The sequence below is a fragment of the Anoplopoma fimbria genome, chromosome 14 (assembly GCF_027596085.1).
Source record: "Anoplopoma fimbria isolate UVic2021 breed Golden Eagle Sablefish chromosome 14, Afim_UVic_2022, whole genome shotgun sequence".
In the NCBI taxonomy this organism is placed as follows: Eukaryota; Metazoa; Chordata; class Actinopteri; order Perciformes; family Anoplopomatidae; genus Anoplopoma; species Anoplopoma fimbria.
Genome location: NC_072462.1, coordinates 16,486,502 through 16,506,951, shown reverse-complemented (window position 1 = coordinate 16,506,951; position 20,450 = coordinate 16,486,502). Strand labels below are relative to the sequence as shown.

Genomic DNA, 20,450 nt, shown 5'->3' with positions numbered 1-20,450 from the left:
ACCTACCACTCGGACTCTGCTTCCTGTCCCACACGTGCAAGTCCGCTACTTGAAACATTTCCAAGCCTATTTCATCCAAAACATGGAAAAGTTCCAAATAGGAGCGCAAATGAGGTCTCAGTCCTCTGTTCACCCACATATACAGGGTACAGGCAACATGATTTTTATTTTTATTCTCTTTTATTCTTATTCTTTATTATATTGTGTTAGACTAAAATCATACATGCATACAAACACAAGCTGCAGAGAAGGCATGGCAGCTGCACTCCAGTTTAACCATTCAGACTATTATCAGCAGGTCACAGTGGTGTTTTTTTGTTTTGTGCCCCTGACCTCTACCCCTTCTAATCCTCCTTTGGGAAGAGGGCATGATGGGGGATGGCAGCCCGGGGATAAAGGTGCAGACCCTCAGTCCTGGTTACCAAAAAGCTTTATTGGAGCTTTGCAGCTCATGAAGCCAGACTTTAATCTCCCAGACGCTTCACACATATGTTCTCATGAGATCATCCACCTCACTGTACTCACCCGCCCCCCATAAACAGCTACAGTGTATAAACAGACATCACATGGGTGGGGTATCTGCTTACACACACATTCAGCACGTGAGCTTTGGATATAGTTGTACAATCGAAAAATAGAGGTTACGCAGTCAGAACGTTTTTGTACCAAATAGTAAAACACGAGTGATTATTTTATCACAGAGTAATAGTACACGTAAGATTTTCATAGCTGTATCAGAACAGGCAAATAACTGACCCAGACAAATACATTTTAATCCACCAGCAGAGGTACAGCATAGACTAGAGAGGCATATTCAAAATGTGTGCCATGAAGACCCGAGCAGCTATGTGAACAGGAAAAGTATCATTTCAATCTACAACTTGTTCCGTCTACTCTGTATTCTTTTGTTCTCAGCCAGGAGTCGTCCAACAGTAACACCTTCTCAGAAAGCGCTCTTGAGTCATTGCAATGAGACCACTGCATTGGGGCAGCTGGGATAATGCTTACATATATTTTTTGGGTATATCATGTCTTAATCTAGTCATATTGGAGAGATGACAGGAAAAGAGGGAGGGAGAGAGAGATAATTGCAATTAAAATAAGAACCCCTAAGACATCGGGGCACCAAGAAGCTTCTTCGATTTTTATTGGTATATAATGCAAAGTCATTCGACAACGAACTGCATCAGTCAACCAAATGGGCAAGAGCACTTTCCTGTTAGATAACTTTGTAATGCGAACCTTGCAATTGTCAAGATGGAAGATAAAATGATTGCTGTCGCGACGACTTTCCAGAGTTGTAAAATTCTGTCTCAGAGTACAATAAACTGCTGCGTAGTGTTTCTGCGTCTGATGAAGCTCATAGACGTAGTAGTGTATCACTCAAACTGGATCAAGCTTAGATCATATTTCATCTTTTCACCAGGACTCGTAGCAACATGTCAACACCAACATGGCTCTCCTTGTGTGTTTAATTTTAACACAGACCTATTTTCAGTCTGAACCTGGCTTCAGCGGCCAAATGGACTGGGAGAAATGGCCGTTTCAAACTGGGGGAAATGCACCAAAACACTTATTTCCTCAGTCTTGTGAGTAAATGTGCTATGATGTTCTTGTATACAACACTTTTGTACAACAAAAGCTACAGATACTGCTCTGCTCTTTTCTGAGAAAGAGGTTATAGGGGCACATCTGGGTCACGTCTCCTCCACCTCGACAGACGAGCCATAAAGCCAGTCTCCCGTTACACCCTCTCTGCTCTGGGCTCCGATCTGAACGTCAGCGAGCATCAGCACAGGGGAGAGGCAGACAGGTGGGGGGGCAGTGTGGGGTCCGGTGGGGTGGGGTTGGATTGAGTTGAAGGGTGGAGTTGAGGTGAGAAGCTAGCATTGTCTACAGTAAGCGAAAGGCACAAAAGAGATGATGAGAGGAGCCAGAAATACAAACATGCTTTTAATGACATGCATCCTCAGACAAGTGACACACAACATCCTTCACAGAAATAGAAAAAGGCCACTGTGAAGGCGGGGATGTGACACGAGGACAATGGAAAAATAGCAATCATCTCAACTGATTGTTGGGTGGGATGAATTAAAATATTTTATCGTTGTTATCAAGTGTATTCTCTCTACTTAAAATGGGTGGAAGTATGTAGACATGATAAGAAAACAAAATGAATTCCACTGACAATATATATCCAGAGGGACATATCTAGCACTTAAATAAATTGAAACAGTGATGAGGTTTCACTGGTTTGGTATATTGAAATGTAGAGGAGAGAGCTCTGAGCTGTCATGTTCTTGGCCTGCAGCCGAACCTTGTCGAAGAAGTCGAAGAAGAAGAAGAAGAAGAAGAAGAAGGCCTATATACACGCAGAAGACTCCATTCAGGGACCAAAGGCAAATGGCCGGGCGAGGCGCTCTGGACGGTGCTGTGGGAATTAGCCCTATTTGAGATGCAAATTCCTCAAAGAGCTGAAAGAGCCGGAGAAACAGGTGTCCAAGGAAGTGTGCTGCTGCGTGGGTGAGGGAGGGAGGGTGTGAGGGCGCTGAATGATAACACAGGGTGTATTGAAATCCCGCTCGTTCAGACCAATCTGTGTGGCACTTCTCTTGTCTCATTTTCTTTGTTTCATAGTAAACGAAGGCAAAATAAGTGAAATTTGATGTCAGTATAAAATGGAAAAACATGACAAATTTGCATAAACTAAGAGTTTCAATTTTTTTATTGATTTAAATGTAATTTGGCATAAAATGTGAAGATATGTAAAGTTGATTTAAAATCAAATAAGCTAACAGATCCATAATAAAGTCCTATATACCGATGAAAACAGCAGGATACATTGCACATTTACAAGCCTAAGGCTTAAATAATGTTCTCATTAATCTTTATAGTTGCAATGATTAGGAATAAGGAGCTGCACAACATCCCTGATTTATATGTTTGATGGATACTGAAACAGAATGTTGAAAAAAAAAAAATCAACATACAGTATTTTAGAAGCCAAACCACATTCTGTATGTCCTGCATCCTACAGCATGACTGGAAAACTAGTCATTTGAATCCCTGGATGAAGCTCAGCGGCACCATCTACATGACAGTATAGAAAGCTCCCGGTAGAAATTCACTGTCGGAAAGCTTCTGAGGACATTGCAAGTAAACAGTGCTTCCTAAAAGACAGAAAATAAATCTGCAGCACATACAGTACTTCAAAAAAATCTCCCACATTGTTCTAAATCAACATACACCCACAATGATTTTCCAATGAAAAAACCTTCACAGCAAATAATCGGGAAATCAGTTCCATGTGTAACTGCTAATTAAGGAATTTCCTGGACTGGGAGTTAAATGTTGAGTTGAGTTGAGTTTTTCAACCTATTTCTTCAGTGAAACATTTCAGATACAATTAGAATCAACACATACTGTTTGGTCATCATCAAAGATTTATGGCTCCCTTGGCTTGGTTACCAAGATATTTTTCTTTTAATATCTTTTGATGCTCAAATGTATTTTTCTTTCTTTAATAGTTTAGTCTGTTTTTTACCCAAAAGTGTAGTGAAAATCATGTAGGGTCATACATTTCAAATAGCAAAGAAACCCAGTGTTTTAATTCAATTTTAGCTAAATAATGCCATTAGAAAAGAACTGATAAAGATTATAATTGTACATCATTATTAGTTTGTAGGTTCTAGATTTGTAGTTTTGTCCACAAAGGTAACATTACGCTTTGCAGCACATCCTGGTTTAAGATGTAAAAAAAGAGAAGGTGAAAAATCATATTGAGTGTTAAGAAAAAACTCCTAATGCTGTCTTTGACTTTTATAGTAACATAAGATATATTTATAAGTCTAAATCTTTAAGCATGATTGCAAAAAAACACAGCTTTGTATTAACGTTCTTCAAAATGGCATTTTACTGTATCACAATATGATTGAACAGCTTTGACAAAATATATCGTAAAAATATTCATTACAAATCTTTGGCTTGGTGATACAAAAATGTCCCTTTTCACTTCTTCCTTCATTGTGTCAGTTTTTGCCCTCACAAAGACTCCTGCTGGTCACGGCTGTGAGATAATCTCAGGACGCCCTCCAGTGTTCAAAACCAGCAAAGACAAACTGCCGGATGCAGCGCAACAGTCACAAGCGACTGTGCTTAACAGACACACTGATTAACTGTGTGTCTTAGTGCGAGTCTATCAAAGCAGGATAAATACAAATCTCTGCGTTGGCATTGGCAACATACTGACTAACATGTAGGCAAAGAGGAAGCCTATGAAAGGTAAAGTGCTCTTAAAAAAGACTTCATAAACAGACAAAATCAGACTTCATTTATAACAAAGGAAAGAATCTTAGAGGTAAATTTAAAATGTAAGAGGTAATCAGCATCAGTATCTGTTAACAGTGAGTCAGCAAGTATTTATCCCTACGTGTTCAGTCATATGGAGTAAATGCTCCTATAGCCTCATGACCCCAGGTGCTAAAACCAAAGGACACACTGTCACCATCTGACGGTTACACATTTATGAGTTCCATAAATTTCAGCGACTTTAGCTAGAGTAAATAGAAACCTGTATACATGAAATGACAGCAATAATGTGTTGAGCATTACAGTGACTGCTTAGTAATCTGAGCAATGGTATTTTTGCCAGCTTTGATAATGTGATTACTTTTATTCTTGATTGTCAAATTAGCCATTTTTCACATCACATTCATGACGTCTACAGACACACTTAGTCGTGGAAAGTGTGATAAGTAAGTTAGTAAAGGCTATGTAGAATGGTTTATGTTAGTAAACTGGTAACACTTACCTTGCTACAGGTATGTGTCATGCTCTGCACTGCTCAGACTCTCTTTGGAGCCTTTCACAGTCATGTGTTTGAGGAGAGCAGAGGGGTCACTGGGAGGAAGGTAAGGATTAACAGTCTCCTGTGGCGGAGTGATAAGTTTCTGTTTTTCCGCTTTAGTCTTTCCACTCTTCTTGCCGTCCTCTGCTCTCTCCCCGTCTGCCAAGGGTGACTTCACAATGATGGTGGGCCTCTGTCTCAGCTCCTGTCGACTGGGCGGCTCGGCAGCCATGATGGCCTTGGCGCCGTGCATCCTGGGAGGGGACTTGCAGTGTAGATCTCCGTGAGTCTCCTTCCAGCGCCGCAGCTGAGCATGGTGTTCCTTCTCAATGTCTTTCTCAGACACCTCTAGCTCAATAATCTGAAACGAAAGGGGAGAATGAAAGAGAATCACATGTGAGTAAAGCCTGGGTTTAGAGGTTAAAGTATTTTAGCATATTATAGTTTTAGTATTTTAATATGGCTGTTAGTACAACCACAGGAAGGGAAAAGTCAAGGAGAAAGACAGCAATAAAGTGGGTAACACAGACTACATCCATGACAGAGTAAAACTGTACCTCTTGCACCAGGAAGGTTTCTTGCATATACTGTGGCTGAATAGCTCGGAGCAGTTCCATAGTTTCATAGAGACCTTGACAGGACTTCAGTTTCTCCTGGGATCCCAACGTGGATTTTAGGAGAACCAGGCCCACTCGGAAGAGGATTTTTACTCCTGAGAAAAGCATCACATCAGACAACATGCGACTAGAGCAGCAGACTACACTTATATCTTAATAAGAGGGACCATCTGAGAGCTGCACATAACTTCTGTAGACCAGTTTATTAAGATGGATACTTAGATGGAATACTGTGGTGTTACCACTGGGATTGGGTGCAACCGTCTTGCAGTGTGGGGAACTATTTCATATATATTGCTGAGTCATTTCCCCAAACTAATACAAGAGGAGACTTCATGTATTCAACATTTGCCTTGCTGCTTTAAAAGGTAATCACGCTCTGGTGTATTACAGGTAAAATTAAACAGAAGGATAATACACACATGACAGGGCCTGAAGGAAAATTAAATATTCCTATTGTGTATTTAACTCAGGTGTTTTACCTCCAAAACCATCCTTCATCATACAATCAAACAAAGCTGCTGTCTATGAGCGATAAGTAATATTTTCACTTAATAATCTCTGTAAAGGTGACTTGCGTGATCAGTGGAAACCACTTTTTCACGCGCCAATAAAATAATTTATCGGTAATAGTTTTATAAGTGTAGTGTCTCACCCTCACAGAGGAACATGTCCCAGACACGCAGCACCGAGGCCCACGGCAGAGTCCGAGAGAAGGCGCACATGAACCACTCGGTCATGTACAGGATGGGCTCCATCTTATGCTTCTTCAGATGCCGGTGGGCCACAGGAGACACCCGCCGCAGCAGAGCGTACAGGATCTCCCCGTCCAGCTGGATCGCCTCCTGTGGAGAAAACATGGAACAGCAGTCAGTGGAGAGAAAGAAGTGACAGACATCTTTCTATTTGCTTAATCTCATTTTCTGATTATCTCGTCCTTGTAGCCCGGTCACCATCTCATGTTATTAAGTCGTTAGCATATCAGTGTCAAGTTGGAGACACGCTGGCCTGAGAAATCTAACACCACCACCACCAGCCACATATTAAATGTTCTGACTCTAAAAACTGAAGTTAACTGACTGTTTTATCTTGATAAATTCTGTTTGGCTGGTATATCAGTTGGTGCTTTCAAGAATTTTAAATACCGTGGCAGAATCTATGTGGGCAATAAATCTTGGGCAGTGAAAATTCCTCAAAATATAAATATGTTAACTTTCAGTACGATAATGTGGAAGTCTTCAGAGACCCAGTGTTCTTGAGCATTGCTAACGTATTGTGAGTGTATATCTGCTTACAGCACACAATAGGTCCATTTTAGCAATATTTATAGGGTTCAGATAGATAATAATTGACGTGCTGAGCACTGTTAATATGTAATCCTGTTACAGGTTGTACTCAGATGTTCTCAAGCTCTTCTTGTGAAATCAAAGTCCTCTTTTCAGAATGACGTGACAGTCTGCCCTTACCAGCCCTGTACTGTAGTATCCAGGAAGGTATTTCTCACAAATCTGGACAAGAACCCAAAATGCATCCTATGACAAAGGAAAGAAACAAGAGTATGCTTTTATTTTGGTAAAATGTGAAATGAAAAAATAAACATCATGACTATTATGTATGTGTAACAATAAAGAGTGAAATATTGTTTATGGAATTCTTCTTGAGGCTCTTAGCCCCACTATTCATCTTAACCCTATAATTAGGGCAGCGAGTACCCAGTATCAACTCTCATTATGTATTAAGAGATTTTTTATTTATTTTGGAAAGGTTGAATGTATGTTTACCTCTGCTGGCATATGCATCAGGAGGAGAGCAGCGATGGGAGCCTGAGCCTGACAGTAACCCTCCTCAGGGCGATGCAGCGTATAAGCCTTCAACACGCGGAGCAGGTCCTGCTGCCTGAATATATGAACATGTGTTGATTATATTCAGAAACTGTTTAGCCACATTAACACAACAATGAGCATCAGATCAGGACAGGGTTTATAGATGGCAGTGCTTACCCATGACCTCCTCTGGCTGCAAACATTTCATGGAAGGGAAACTGTCGATGGAGGTCCCTCTCAATAATATCTACCCATTTAGGATCTCCTGGCTGATTGTCCAGTTCCTATAAACACATCATTTTGTCAGCTTTTGCAAGATTCTACCTTACAGTTTTGAGACTTTTCCCACAATCGACTTTTTAATAGCAATTTTATAATGCAGGCAAATCTGGAACTCAAAGAGTCCAGCCCCTCTCCAGGAGTTTGTGTACTAGTATTTTTACCGTTAAAGCTTAGACATTGAAACACTATTTTGGCAATTCTAGTTGTCAGTGATGTATAAACCTGACAAATTAAGAAGACTGTGTTAGTAATTAGGAATATATGAACATGTATCATATATACATTCTTCATTTTGCAATTTTTTGGGGGGAAAACACAATTGGTCCAGGGATGAAAAAAAAGGTTGTTTTTTTTCCAAGTTGAATAACTTGATGTCAGCAGGGGTCACAAAATACGACTGACCTGGAATTTGCCCTGGTTTTGCTCCCTTTTCACTTTGCCCCCAGTGAGGTAGAGCCAGGCCCTGCCACGCAGGGATGGAGGGATCCCCTTCTGACAGCGATCTTTCACCTGTTATTCAACACATGCACATGTTACTCAAGAGCCTTCAGAAATCATAAGAAAATATGCACAGGAGAAAGGACCACAAACATTTGATAACAGTACAACATGTGAATGACAGCAACATGACATGCAGCTGATCATTAAATGTACAATAAAAAAAGAACTGTCATTACAATGGAGTGATTAAAGGTCCTCAGCTAGCTTTTTGACATGAATTTATAATGTTAAGTCTATTTCAAAATTGCCGCACAAGAGCCATGCTCGTGGATGAAATTCGGCAAAATTTACTTTACAAAGAAAGAAAGAAGTGAACATTCAGTCAGATTTAATTCAAACCTCACAAAGCACACCTTCTTGTGTTTTTTGGCCATCCACTTGTCCCAGCTGTTGAGCATCTCCAGCCATTTTGCCTCTCGTTGCCTCAGCACCTCAATGGGGATTACTTCAGCACTGTGGAGACGGAAGACAATGTCACAGATAAAAACAAGCAAATTATTTTCATACAAAAAGACAATGGCTGTGTCACTTCCCTGTACTTATGACAGGGGAATCCTGCCTTTAGAGGGGGCGGGACAGTGGCTCATCTCTTCCTCGTCCACACAGGAAACATAACCTCAGACAAAACAGTGGAACACTTGCCATCGGCAGCGAAGTACAAGGAAAACAGGAAGCCGGGGAGAACTTTCCTCTAGTTCAGTTCCCTAACACTTCCTACACAAAATGTACATCAATATCTCACTTCAATACAGCCTTATTGAACATCGGAGCCGTCAAAGTGTTATTCACACACTTTCCCGTCCTGATCTGACTAAACACATGTCTGGTCAATTTGGCAAACAAAGTTAAACAAACAAATTTCAGAGCTGACTGACGTGCTTTTGCATTGACAAGCTACAGAAAGTTCACAGGTTGTCTATCACTAATCTCTATTTGATACAACAGTGACTTGGCTGATCTAACAAGTTTAAGACCTATGATGAGGACAGTTTTCTTTATGCCTTCAAATCAGAACACCACCACTAAATGACTTATGGAAAATAATGAGCCAGAGCTTCCTGGTTTAGTCAGTTTTTAAAGTGTCACCATTTTATTTAAATCCACACTTTTACCAAGTCATCACCAAAGTGGTGTGCATTTTTTTGTGGAGGTTAAGGGTTAAGGATCCAATAACCCTAAACCTTGGAGATCTACTGGTAATATGATGGTTTAAAAAAGGTCCAATACGTTCCAACTGGCAGGCCCATGAGTCCCCAAAAAACAATCATTACTGGAAGCCAGTAACACGTAATGTGGTCTCTCTGTTTGGTGCCAGAGGGTTGATGGGAAAAGATGTAGGAACAAAGACTACTGACTCATTAATATGGAATAATAGTGGTCTATGTTAGTGGTTCCCAATCTGGGTGCTCGAATTGACAACATTGGAAATTGGGAAATAAAGATATCATGCTTACTTTTTATCCAACCTTAGACATAAATTTGCTTTAAAAAGGGTCCAAATGACAACAAATTCAATTAACCAATGATTTACTTGGATTATCTATTTTTTTTATATATAAAATGTATATAAATGACAGCAAGTATCTTTACATAGATAAAGTGTCAGATTCTCCCAACAATTAGAGAAAGACAGAGAGAGAGAATTTATTGTTGTTCACCTTTACCTGTATTCACTTTTAGGTGCAAGACAAGCGTCTGCTAAATGACTGTAATGTACTGTAATGTAATGTAATGTACTGTAATGTAATAAGGACATAAGGCAGTCTGTGGATACATCAACAAACACTTCATCCAGCTCCACTTACGACTCCCCGCCGTGCTGCTGGGCCCCTCCCGTGAACCCGTACTTGTCCGTGGGTTTCTCCCCGGGGACACCGCCGTTGAGCTCCGGGTCGGATCCAAGTGAGCTGCCTTTCCCAGGATCTGTCAGCTTCTCTTTGCTGTCCCGCAAGTCAAGTCCATTGCCCTGCCCAATGTTTGCCATTTAATCGACATCTAGTTACCTCAGCACGAGCATCCGGGTTACAGGGTGCTCACATAACTCGGACCCCCTCCTGACAGCTAGCTTAGCTCATAGCTTAGCTCCTAGCTTAGCTCACAGCTCAGTGCGGTATCGGCTGGCTAACTGTGAAGCTAACATGCTAGCATCACACAGCTGTCAGCTGACAAACACCGAATCAAAACAGAGCAGACTGTGGGTGAGCTAGTGGCTGCAGGAAGAGGAGTAAACACAACATTGATGGCATCCTTTAACTCCACACTGCCCTCTACTGATGGAAAGCACATATCCAGGGACAGTCCTGGCTCCTGTTAATACATCTTAAATGCACTTCAATAGGTTTTCAATGGTGGATGTCAGTCATTTTGCTTTTACTTTTTTTTTTTTTCTTTTAAAATTGCTAAAGCTTATGTTTAATTAGGTACATTTAAAGGTAACAATAAACACTTTTTTTAATCAGTGAACTACTAAGATCAAAGTGCATGAGTGGTGAAAATAACCTTTAATATACACAAGCAGCCAGTTACATTAATTATTGTACATTCTTATATACAATACCAGTCAAAAGTTTGGACACACCTTCTCATTTAATGGTTTTTCTTTATTTTTTTCTACATTGTAGATTAATATTGAAGACATCCAAACTATGAAGGAACACATATGGAATTATGTGGTAAACAAACAAATGCTCAACAAACCAGAATATGTTTTATATTTTAGATTCTTCAAAGTAATTGAATGAGAAGGTGTGTCCAAACTTTAAAGGTACATTTAAAGGTAACAATGAACACTTTTTTTAATCAGTGAACTTCTAAGATCAAAGTGCATGAGTGGTGAAAATAACCTTTAATATAAACAAGCAGCCAGTTACATTAGTTATTGCACATTCTTATATATATATATTCTATTTTATGTGTGTATAGTTCAGCTTTATTGTGTCTGTGCAAATGTTTTGAGAGTAACAAAAAACAGAATTGCTTGTATCCACACTTGCTTGGTCAATAATTCTGGTATTTACTTTAATGGATAATTCAAAACACTTCAGCAAGGCTTTGTTTTAGGCCGTGGCCCTCGTGGTAATAATAACACAACCTAAAACTGTGCAACGGTCCTGCATTCATAATTTGATTTATTATTATTATTGAACCCACCGTTTGAGTGTGCTATTGTCAAATTATTGGATTATTGCTGAATTAACATGTAAGCATGCACATTATTGTTGTAGCTGCTCAGGGGGTAATTTAAACTGCTGCTAAATTGTGAAAGTTTTGAATGTGAATAAAGACGTCAAATAAATCTAATAGAGTAAAATGTACAATGTTTCCCTATGAATTATGAAAGAGTAGAACTATAAAACTCCAAGAAATGGAAATACTCATGTTAAAAAATATATACTTGTGCTTATCTACTTTACACAGCTAGTTGCATCTCTGCAAATCTGCTTTATCAATTTTCTTATATGAAAGGTATAATTGAATATACGTTTGTGGGCATATGCACACTTTGCCATAAGCATTGAATTGGGGATTTAAAATTTGATAATGCTAATTTCACACATCGATAATAAAAGTTATAAAAAAGGATGCACCTGCTGTATTTATCTGCTACAAATATTTGCAGTACAGTTGCAGTCATAGTAGACAAGGAAAATGTGGTAAATGTGTACCGTCAGTACAGAAATGTTATCATCAGATAGTCTAAATTATATTGGACTATACTGTAACAAAATCTGCTTCATCAAAGCTGTCAATCACTTTGCAAGATTGGATGCGTCTTATGTGAACAGCACATCTGTCCCTGAAGATGAGACATGGAACGGTGTCATGAAAATACTCAAGCAAATTTAGTATAAATACTAGATTCTTTATTTAAATATTGTACATATTTGAAAACATATTTACATAAATTAGACCTGCATTGTTACACTGTAGACATAGGTGTATCTTTCATACACACAAACATCGCTTGCTGAAAAGAGGACAATCATACCATACAGGCTGCAGAAGCACCTTTGAATACAATTTCACAGGAGAGAAAGACGGGGGCAGACTTTCATTTACATCAAACACTGGGCAACACGACCGAGACGAGACAATCACAAGCTTGCATTGACAGGAAAGGCCTCTTGATTACAGGTCTAGCTATTTGTTAAGGCTGAAACTGTGCTCACCCTCATACCGTTAGTTCACAGCACCGTTACCCATCTCACCACCCCTCCTTCTGCATATTGGTTACATCACTGTCAAATATAGGGACATCTCTGAAGTAAATACAAGTTCAGAACCTTTATACACCATTTATAAGCCACCTACACAAGAACAGATGACGATGGTGTAAAAATAACATTGTAAATGGTGCCAATAGCTGAGACAGAAACCATGCAAAATGAACAGTGCAGACAGTAGGACAGTTAATATTCTAATAATAATAATAATAATGTCCATTATGTGTATATATGGCTTTCCTTCTTTGGTTTCAAAAACCTGCCTATTACTTTGTTGCAACCAGTCACAATAACTTAAACCCAACAATATATTACAGCTTTTGCTCTGATAAAACAACTTGAGGCATAGAAAAGAAAATTGAATGGCCCTCTGAACATTTTCATCCACACCTCTGGCCATCACACAAGATTCAGCGCACAAAGAATTTACAGTATTGCTGTATGATGTTTGTAACAACAAAGCGTTGTGTATGACATACACAAAGAAAATGCGTCTTTGGTGCACCTGCTTTTAAACTGTAAAGACATTGTCCAAACCACTGGGGTGAGCTGTTAGACAAAGGGACAGACTATCATGAGCAGAACAGTATCATCAGTGTCTTTGATTAATGAGATGTGATGCAGCACACAAATTTACATACACAAACACACACTCGTTACAATCATGGTGACCATGTTCATACGAATCATGTCACTTCATATACAGACATCTGAATTACAAAAGACAAGCAGCGAACAAATGTAAAGGGAAATAAGGAGCTTAATAAAAAAAATTGACACACACACACCTGATTCTCATTAAGATAGCTGGATCTGTCATCCGTCACACATTTTCCATGTCAGCAAACACTTTAAACTCTTGCTTTTAAAACTAAATAACATTAAAAAAATACATCTTTTCCTTTAAACTCGTGCCTGACCTATCGTTGCAATTGTAAGCATTCCCAGATGCTAGCTTTAGCTTTGTGTGACAACACATATTAACATCAAAATACGCTGCACATTCCCATAACGACTATTCACATGTATACCTCACGCACACACTTCACCATCCTTCCTGCCACACAACTGCTGCAGCAATCAATCGCTCTTCTTGTTCATTTCAGCAAGTGGAAGTGTAGGATTGATAAAACTCACTTCAAGATTAACATCAATAAAAGAAAAATATATTTATGAATGCATGTGTACATTATTTAGAATAGTAACGAAATGGCTTTTTGCTTTAACACCCAAAGCAAAGACAACAGAAAGGCCAGAACCGAGCCCTAAAAACACAAAAATATTTACAACTTATCAGGATGTGCGTATCGACAGATCCACAGCCAAGTGACAAAAACGTTTCAACGTTCACATGTAAGCGTTATGGATTCCTTTTGCAGGTTTCTTTGATACAAGCAATTACTAGTTGGCTCTACCATCGTTCATATTCCGAAACCCAAGACACTGAAACCCAACTCTTTAAAATCCCATAATCTAATAACTCCCATCCATTCCCAGCTTCAGCTTCCCCAGTCCATCTATATGCTTTGTTCAAACACATTTACAACAAAGAACAGATTAAAAACTGGAACAACAGAGGCAGCTAGCAGTGTTCAACAGTCAACCCAATCACTATTCTCCCAAGAATCTGAAACCTGTGCCTACTCCTCTTATAAGATCACTTTTTTTACACAAGGGCTACCAGGTTTTAAAGCCTCTCAGTCACATCTCCTAAAAAATGTTTATGCCACACAACATGACTGAAAGGCATCCCTCAGCCCGTCGTACTCTGCTCCTCCTGCATCATGGTCTACATGAAATGTCCTAGCTGCCTGCTTCCCCTCAACCGTTCAAGCACCAAAACAAAAACAGAGGAAAATAACAAACAAGTTCACGGCTGGACGTCGGCCCCGCAGCGAGTGGTGTGTGTCGTGATGTTGGGCCTCCCCTGTCAGCCCGCATGATGCAGTGCATTTTTGGGAGGGCTGCAGGTGGAAGACTCAGGCAGACAGGAAGGGAGGATCAGCCCCAGAGAAGTGCGCACACACACACTCTCAGACACACACTTTCAGTCTGTATATTCAGCCACAATGGACAGCAGCACCGTGATATCATCTGGCTTCCCTCCTGCAGAACAAGAGAAAAGACGTTGAGCATCTTTGGTGTAAATGCAGCCAAAATATAACCCTAAACTTGTGTAATCTATGGCTAAAAAACAGTGTGCATTTTTGGATTTATAAACTTTTTGTAACATATATCCACTTTTATTTTACAATCACATGCAATAAATAAATGGTCTATCATTTATTTTAGAACAACGACCCTACTTTAAATATGTGTACTACCAAAAACACAGCGTCTGAAGCACAGTTTACCTACCTCTTACATTCAGACCATTGTCACAGGCAAACTGTGCAAAAGGAGACATATAATTGGGGTCGTAGGCAAGGTCGTGAGCTTGCTTTGCAATGCTCTGTGCAGTCTGCAGGATGCTGTCATAGTTGGAAGTCTGAAAAGATTAAAAGTGAAATGACGTGAAATACTTAAGCACATGTGTTCAGTTATAACTAGACGCAGTATATGTGAAAGCTTTAATAAACTGATATTCCATAAAGTCACACCTTGAGTTTTTTGAGCTCCTGTAGAATCATGTAGTCTGGCATGTTGTCAAACAGGCCGTCCGTTGCCGTCAGGATGATGTCACCGAGCTGTACGTCGAAGGAAGAGCTGTCAGCTGCGTCGGGACTGGAGTGAACAGACAGGCACGGAAAGATCAGTCACAAGTGTAATAGGAGCATGCGGCACCTGAGCTGCTGTCAAGAGTTTCCAACATGGAAATAAGCAGGTCAGAGGTCACTCTGCCAACACTTTGCCAACTGCCGCAGCGTGAGCGTTTAAACTTACAGCTTGCAAGCAAACTGCCTCGTGAGTCCTTGCAGGAGGTCCTGTTTCTTGCTGGCGCCATACCCAAGACTATTAACTGAGAGCCTTCAACCTTATGTTCATGCTTCGTCTTGAGGATTGTATATTTTAAGGTGGCACTGCATAGAGCAATAGATGTACCTCAAAAGGAAAGTTTCCCCATTGAACAGGATTAAACCAGTGAGGGGAGTGGTAATTTAAAAACAGGACCTTGAGACTGGTCTAAAGGGATTACACAAGGTTTAGCCCTTGTTAACAATGCTGCTACTTTCTGAAGCAAGTTGTGACACCTTCAGTATCTGGGTAACTTGAAAAGCAGACAATGCATGCTTGTGCATCGTGTTTGTTTTGGTCTTGAAATATTACGTAAGTGAAAATTTTGAAATGCCATAGTTGCTGTAATAGTCTACAGGCAGTAAAAAAAAAAATAGAATTTAGAAATGTATCATCTATAAAGATTGATTTGTGTAGTTGCCAAATATTTGCCTGGAATACACTCCATGGCATGAGTTGAGACTCATGATGGTAATGGACATACCTTTCCTGATTCAAAGATTCAAAAGAAAGGCAGGCAGAAAAAAAAATGTTCACCATCTCATGCTGATAAGTGAAGTATTTTATCAAGCTGTAATGATAAAAGATGATGGCGTGTTTACCTTTAAAAATCACTCAAATGTAAACCAAAAACACACACTTTAAAACAGGACATGAGGGCATTTTCCATGCAGGCCACATAAGAACATATGATCAAAAAGTTAAGGTGGCTATGCGTAGGCAGTGCTTAGTTTGGCCAGAAGCGTGACACCAAAGCAGGTATTGTTTATTCTGCAAACATAAGGTTTGCTGCCCACATTAGAGGATAAGCTTGTTATTTAAACAAATGTTGGAAGCAACATTCAACTATTGAACGTGCAGAGGTTCAAATCTGAAGCAGGAAGAAGCTCAGCAACAAAACTGAATATTACAAAAGGACGATTTAACTTTCTCTGATCCACATGTATAAAAAGCTACCGGTATCGCCTCTACAATCAATCATTTCTATTTAGCATTTGTTTTAAAAATTGCATTCACACTTGACATGCATGCCTGTATCTAACCCTGAGCTACTGACCTGTCACTGAGCACCACCCCTTCAGCGCCAGGAGGAGCGATGGACAGTTGGAAGGGCGTGTTAAAATAGTGCTGCTGCTCGTCTGAGCGATGAACCACCTCTCCTTCCCGAACCACCAGGAAGCCTGAGTCACCGAGGTTGCACGTGTGTAGCTGGTGACTCCGTCGATCCAGAATCACGATACAGGCTGTGCTGCTCCCTACAGAGGAGAGCAAAGCAAGGGTACGGTCAACATCGACGAGAGAGCAGCGGAAAAGAAACGGATGGCAGTTGGGGAAATGCAAACTTCTCTTTTCCAGTTAGGACAAACGGCAGAATTTGTGTGTTTCTAGAGGGGTAGAATGCTGCTAAATCAGTACATCACTAAATCTGTGTGCACCTTCCTCATGAACTTCATGCTTCCATAGTGGCTATTCGAGATTATAATGCAATTCGCAAGTACAAGGGGGAAAACACATGGGTCATGGAACGTGACTGCCCCAGATCCCCAGTGACTGCAGTTTTAGGCGCCAACCACCCCAGTAACCTTGAGCAGTGAAGGCCAGGAGCAGACCTTGTAACAGCTTCCCAAAATAAAAGTAGGCCATTTGACAAACATTGTGACAAGGGGCGGGGTCAACATTTAGTGTATGTGCTCGCTGTAACTCAGATACAGAAAATGTGACCTTGGTCACATGTTGGTCATGTGGACGGTTTTAAAAAATTTCACTCCTCGTGCAGTGTCAGTTACAGAGGAATTCTTGACCTTTCGGAGCACTGGTATGAAACCAAACGTCCCCCCCCCCCTGTAAAAGGGAAAACAGTTTATCCCCACAAGGTCACCGAGTTCCAAGTGGCAGCGTTTCAAAATACCGCCTGATTAAGTAATTCTGTTATCTCACAGTTATTACATCACTCAAGAAGCTGGCGTAAGCCTAAAATCAATGAGGCCCAACAGCCCTCACACAAAATAATACACTGAAATTGTGCACACAAGGTTTTTTTTTCTTCCACTTCTTATTTGTATATTTCGTTCATGCACTTTCCTGCCAGGGTGGAAAAATACATTTTATATTAAATTTTAATGGACACATGCTCTGTCATGAGTTATATGTGCCAAGCAAGGCCACCACTCATAGTCTGATTCATCTTGCAGCTTTGTTATGTATTGCTCAGACTATGGCAGGTCACATGGGAAGCATTACTCACTCCACCACTGACTGTGTGAGTTTCACACGGTATCATCTGTGTGTACTCACCTAGCAGGGGGACTTTGTTCTGTAGAAGCTCGTAGTATCCAGATGTCAGGATGCCCACTGGGTGACTGGGAGTGAAGCGTCCCTCCTTCACCAGTCGTTCACAGGTTCTCATTAATGTGGTGGAGAACTGAGACGGATCGACGCCGTAGTCACGCCAACCACCTACACCATCTGCAACACCTGATGAACAAAGGGGGAATACCTTTTTCATTCTCGCTGTTGTTTAGTGCTCACCCATCTGCAAACAAATACTAGCATATCTAGCAGCCTCAAGGAGTTGTAGAACTGAAATGATTAACCAATTAGTTGATCGACACAAAAATCAAACAGCAACTATTTTGATAATATTGGATATTAATTGGATTGGATGAATATTAACTGAATATCTCATCAGTACAAGTTCAGGAACTAACAGTAAATTGCAGCTCTGCATCATCCAACATCCTCTTTTTTTAAATAGAGTTACGAAAAGTCAGAGCTTTAGAACAAGGAGGAAATTCTTATTATAATAAAAAAGGCTATATCATTTAGTTTCACAGCACACTTTGTATTCTCCTTAAATTCCCTGTTCACTCATCCAACTGACTGATTTTGAAACCGAAGGAGCAAAATGTGACATTTTTTGACTTTAGTTTCATTTTCTCTTTGTACTAAAGGGGAAGTTCCCTTAAATAAGAAATAAAAAAGACAATCTTGGAATCACCTGACATTTCCCTCTTTTGTGCTGGAAGTAAATGATCAGCATCCATTACTGTTATCAAGCAAAATACCAAATATATATATATATATTTTTTAAAACTGCCATGATGAGGAGTTTACTAGAGATGTTACCACGTGGGGTTTTGTTCCTCAGAGCTGGTTATATATTACGTCACATCTCCAGCCTAAACGTTTAAGACTTTACATTTAACTATGAAACAAGCCGTCTATGAGCCAACCAAGCCATGTGGCTAGTCAGATATGTCGCTGTGTTGCGCCTCCTGTTGTGAGGAGACAAAGCAGTCCCACTCAGCTGAGCTACCAGGCTACTGACGCTGTTAGCAACATGGCTGCCTCCATGCTCAACCATTCTGACCTTTGCAAGACATTGTCATGCAACGTGTGAGACGTCGTAATTACGGCTTTTACAGTGCTGCCCAACTTAAATTGTGCATATATATATATATATAAATATGTCTCCTTATATGATGCATTTACTATCTTGCATTACCGCCGTTCATTCCTCAGCTGGAGCTCAACTAGGTGAAAGGTCACCCGGTGCTTCACCTCAAAACACCCCATAATCGCAGTTCATGCACACGAAGATGCGCTTGCAGATATATTTATCTTCTGTGCGCATTTATCCAAATGCATGCAAGCTAGACACATGTTACATAACGTTGTCTATAAAAAAAAAAAAAAAAGGGAGTAAAGTTGCGGCTGTGTTTTCAGAGGGGGGGGGGGGTTTGTTTTCATCTCAGGGGTCACCACACGTCCACACGTGCAGGCTGTCTGACTGAAGGTCACCTGTGGGCAGAGGGGGTCTGACACACACGTGCAAGACAGTATTGGTAATTACGGTAATGTTGTGCCAAAGCATTTACCCAAAACATCCGCGTTCTTGTTCCTCGCGATGAAGCAGGCATCGTCCCCGTAGCACATCCCTTTCTTCAGGATCCCCTTCCTGAAGTCTTTCCCGAAGCCGCAGCTGGCTGTGATGAGGCTGTAGTCCCGGCTGTCCGTCTGAGAGAGTCCGCCCAGGACAGCCCTGGCTACCAGTCTGCCATAAGACAGTACGGATAACATCCCCTTCCGAGCAGCGACCCCGTCTTGTTTTGAGTACGCACCCTCTGTCCCCCCTCTTCTCCCCCCTCTCTACCCGGCCAGGCCGCCTGCTAGTCGGATACCTCCCTGCTCAATCCCCGGCTGTGTTGCTCTTTAACCGTCTAGCCCGCTGCTTCCGTTAAATAGCACCGTAGCACCGTACAGGTTAACGTTTACGTCTCAGGTACTCCGACACAAGGCAGTCCCTCCACTTGGCTGTCTCCTCCCCGACATGTTTCCACTGAGTACCGGGACAGAGCGCTCAGAGTACATACGGGTACTTGAACGTTTACACTATTGACGTCACGACTCGCCCGGCATCAGCCAATGAGAGAGCAGCTCGACATGCCTGCATTTCCTGGTTCCCGTCGCAAGCTCAGATGCGCAGTTAGTAGATGTGCACTTGTTCTGAGTAACTGGACGTAACGGAAAGGGGACATTTTAGCCCACCTATAAAACATTTGTGTGAATAACAAGGTTGTTTTATTATTTCACATGGGTTATTTAATGTTTAAACCCTCTAAAATTCACACAATTGTATATAACTCTTTACTGCGACATTTATTGGTTTCTGAAAAAAACCCTATAATAACATTCAAAACCTCTGAACTACATAACCAAATCACACCCATTAAGGCTAATGCAATAATAACTACTATGTAATATGTTTTCTACCCTCAAGCAGTTTGAAGCCCCGCCTCACACTTTGGAAACCTCTCGAATAGATAAATAACATGTTTGCCATTGGTCCTGTTTTACCACACACTGTCAGGGGGGTGCGCTCGTTTTGATGTTTGCAGAATGTACATCAAAATGTCATTTTGAAGGGGACATACATATTTCCTCATGTGATCTGTATATTTTCGTTTAACACATGTGCAAATGAACTGTAACTTTCTTAAAACAATCATTTCAGTTACTGTGGATTCTTTACTGTTTTTTACAGTTTTTTTTATTGCTCATTTGCTTATTTATAATACTTATTTGTTTTACTATGTCTGTTGTTTGCAGTATCCTCTATGCTGCTGTAATCCTGTAAAGTTCCCCTGCTGCGGGACTAATAAAGGATTATCTTATTTTATCTTATCTTATTATTTTTTTCCTA

General features: G+C 40.6%; 2 protein-coding genes across 2 annotated transcripts; both read right to left on the bottom strand.

Moving 5' to 3' along the window:
• Window positions 1-2,713: 2,713 nt before the first annotated feature.
• LOC129102216 (TBC1 domain family member 10A-like) lies at window positions 2,714-10,238 on the bottom strand. The gene is made up of 9 exons (XM_054612253.1): window positions 9,875-10,238; window positions 8,423-8,522; window positions 7,971-8,078; window positions 7,464-7,570; window positions 7,245-7,359; window positions 6,930-6,995; window positions 6,119-6,308; window positions 5,404-5,558; window positions 2,714-5,207 (listed from the first exon to the last, which is right to left on the bottom strand). The coding sequence occupies exons 1-9, from the start codon at window positions 10,051-10,053 to the stop codon at window positions 4,815-4,817; spliced, it is 1,413 nt and encodes a 470-aa protein (XP_054468228.1). The 5' UTR covers window positions 10,054-10,238; the 3' UTR covers window positions 2,714-4,814.
• A 1,691-nt stretch (window positions 10,239-11,929) lies between these two features.
• Window positions 11,930-19,631, bottom strand: LOC129102332 (protein phosphatase PTC7 homolog). The gene is made up of 6 exons (XM_054612432.1): window positions 19,126-19,631; window positions 17,543-17,722; window positions 16,305-16,503; window positions 14,893-15,016; window positions 14,651-14,780; window positions 11,930-14,398 (listed from the first exon to the last, which is right to left on the bottom strand). The coding sequence occupies exons 1-6, from the start codon at window positions 19,325-19,327 to the stop codon at window positions 14,340-14,342; spliced, it is 894 nt and encodes a 297-aa protein (XP_054468407.1). The 5' UTR covers window positions 19,328-19,631; the 3' UTR covers window positions 11,930-14,339.
• Between the last annotated feature and the right edge of the window lie 819 nt (window positions 19,632-20,450).

Bases quoted from the DNA above. Each gene is read 5' to 3' on its own strand.
- LOC129102332 (XM_054612432.1), bottom strand. From the start codon at position 19,327: ATGTTATCCGTACTGTCTTATGGCAGACTGGTAGCCAGGGCTGTCCTG. The intron at 17,723-19,125 runs GTAAATGCTTTG...TTTGTTCATCAG, and splicing joins CAAGAACGCGGATGTTTTGG to GTGTTGCAGATGGTGTAGGT. The intron at 14,781-14,892 runs GTGTGACTTTAT...TAATCTTTTCAG, and splicing joins AGGAGCTCAAAAAACTCAAG to ACTTCCAACTATGACAGCAT.
- LOC129102216 (XM_054612253.1), bottom strand. From the start codon at position 10,053: ATGGCAAACATTGGGCAGGGCAATGGACTTGACTTGCGGGACAGCAAA. The intron at 8,523-9,874 runs GTAAGTGGAGCT...CCGTCTCCACAG, and splicing joins CAGCAGCACGGCGGGGAGTC to TGCTGAAGTAATCCCCATTG. The intron at 8,079-8,422 runs GTGTGCTTTGTG...GTTGAATAACAG, and splicing joins TGGCCAAAAAACACAAGAAG to GTGAAAGATCGCTGTCAGAA.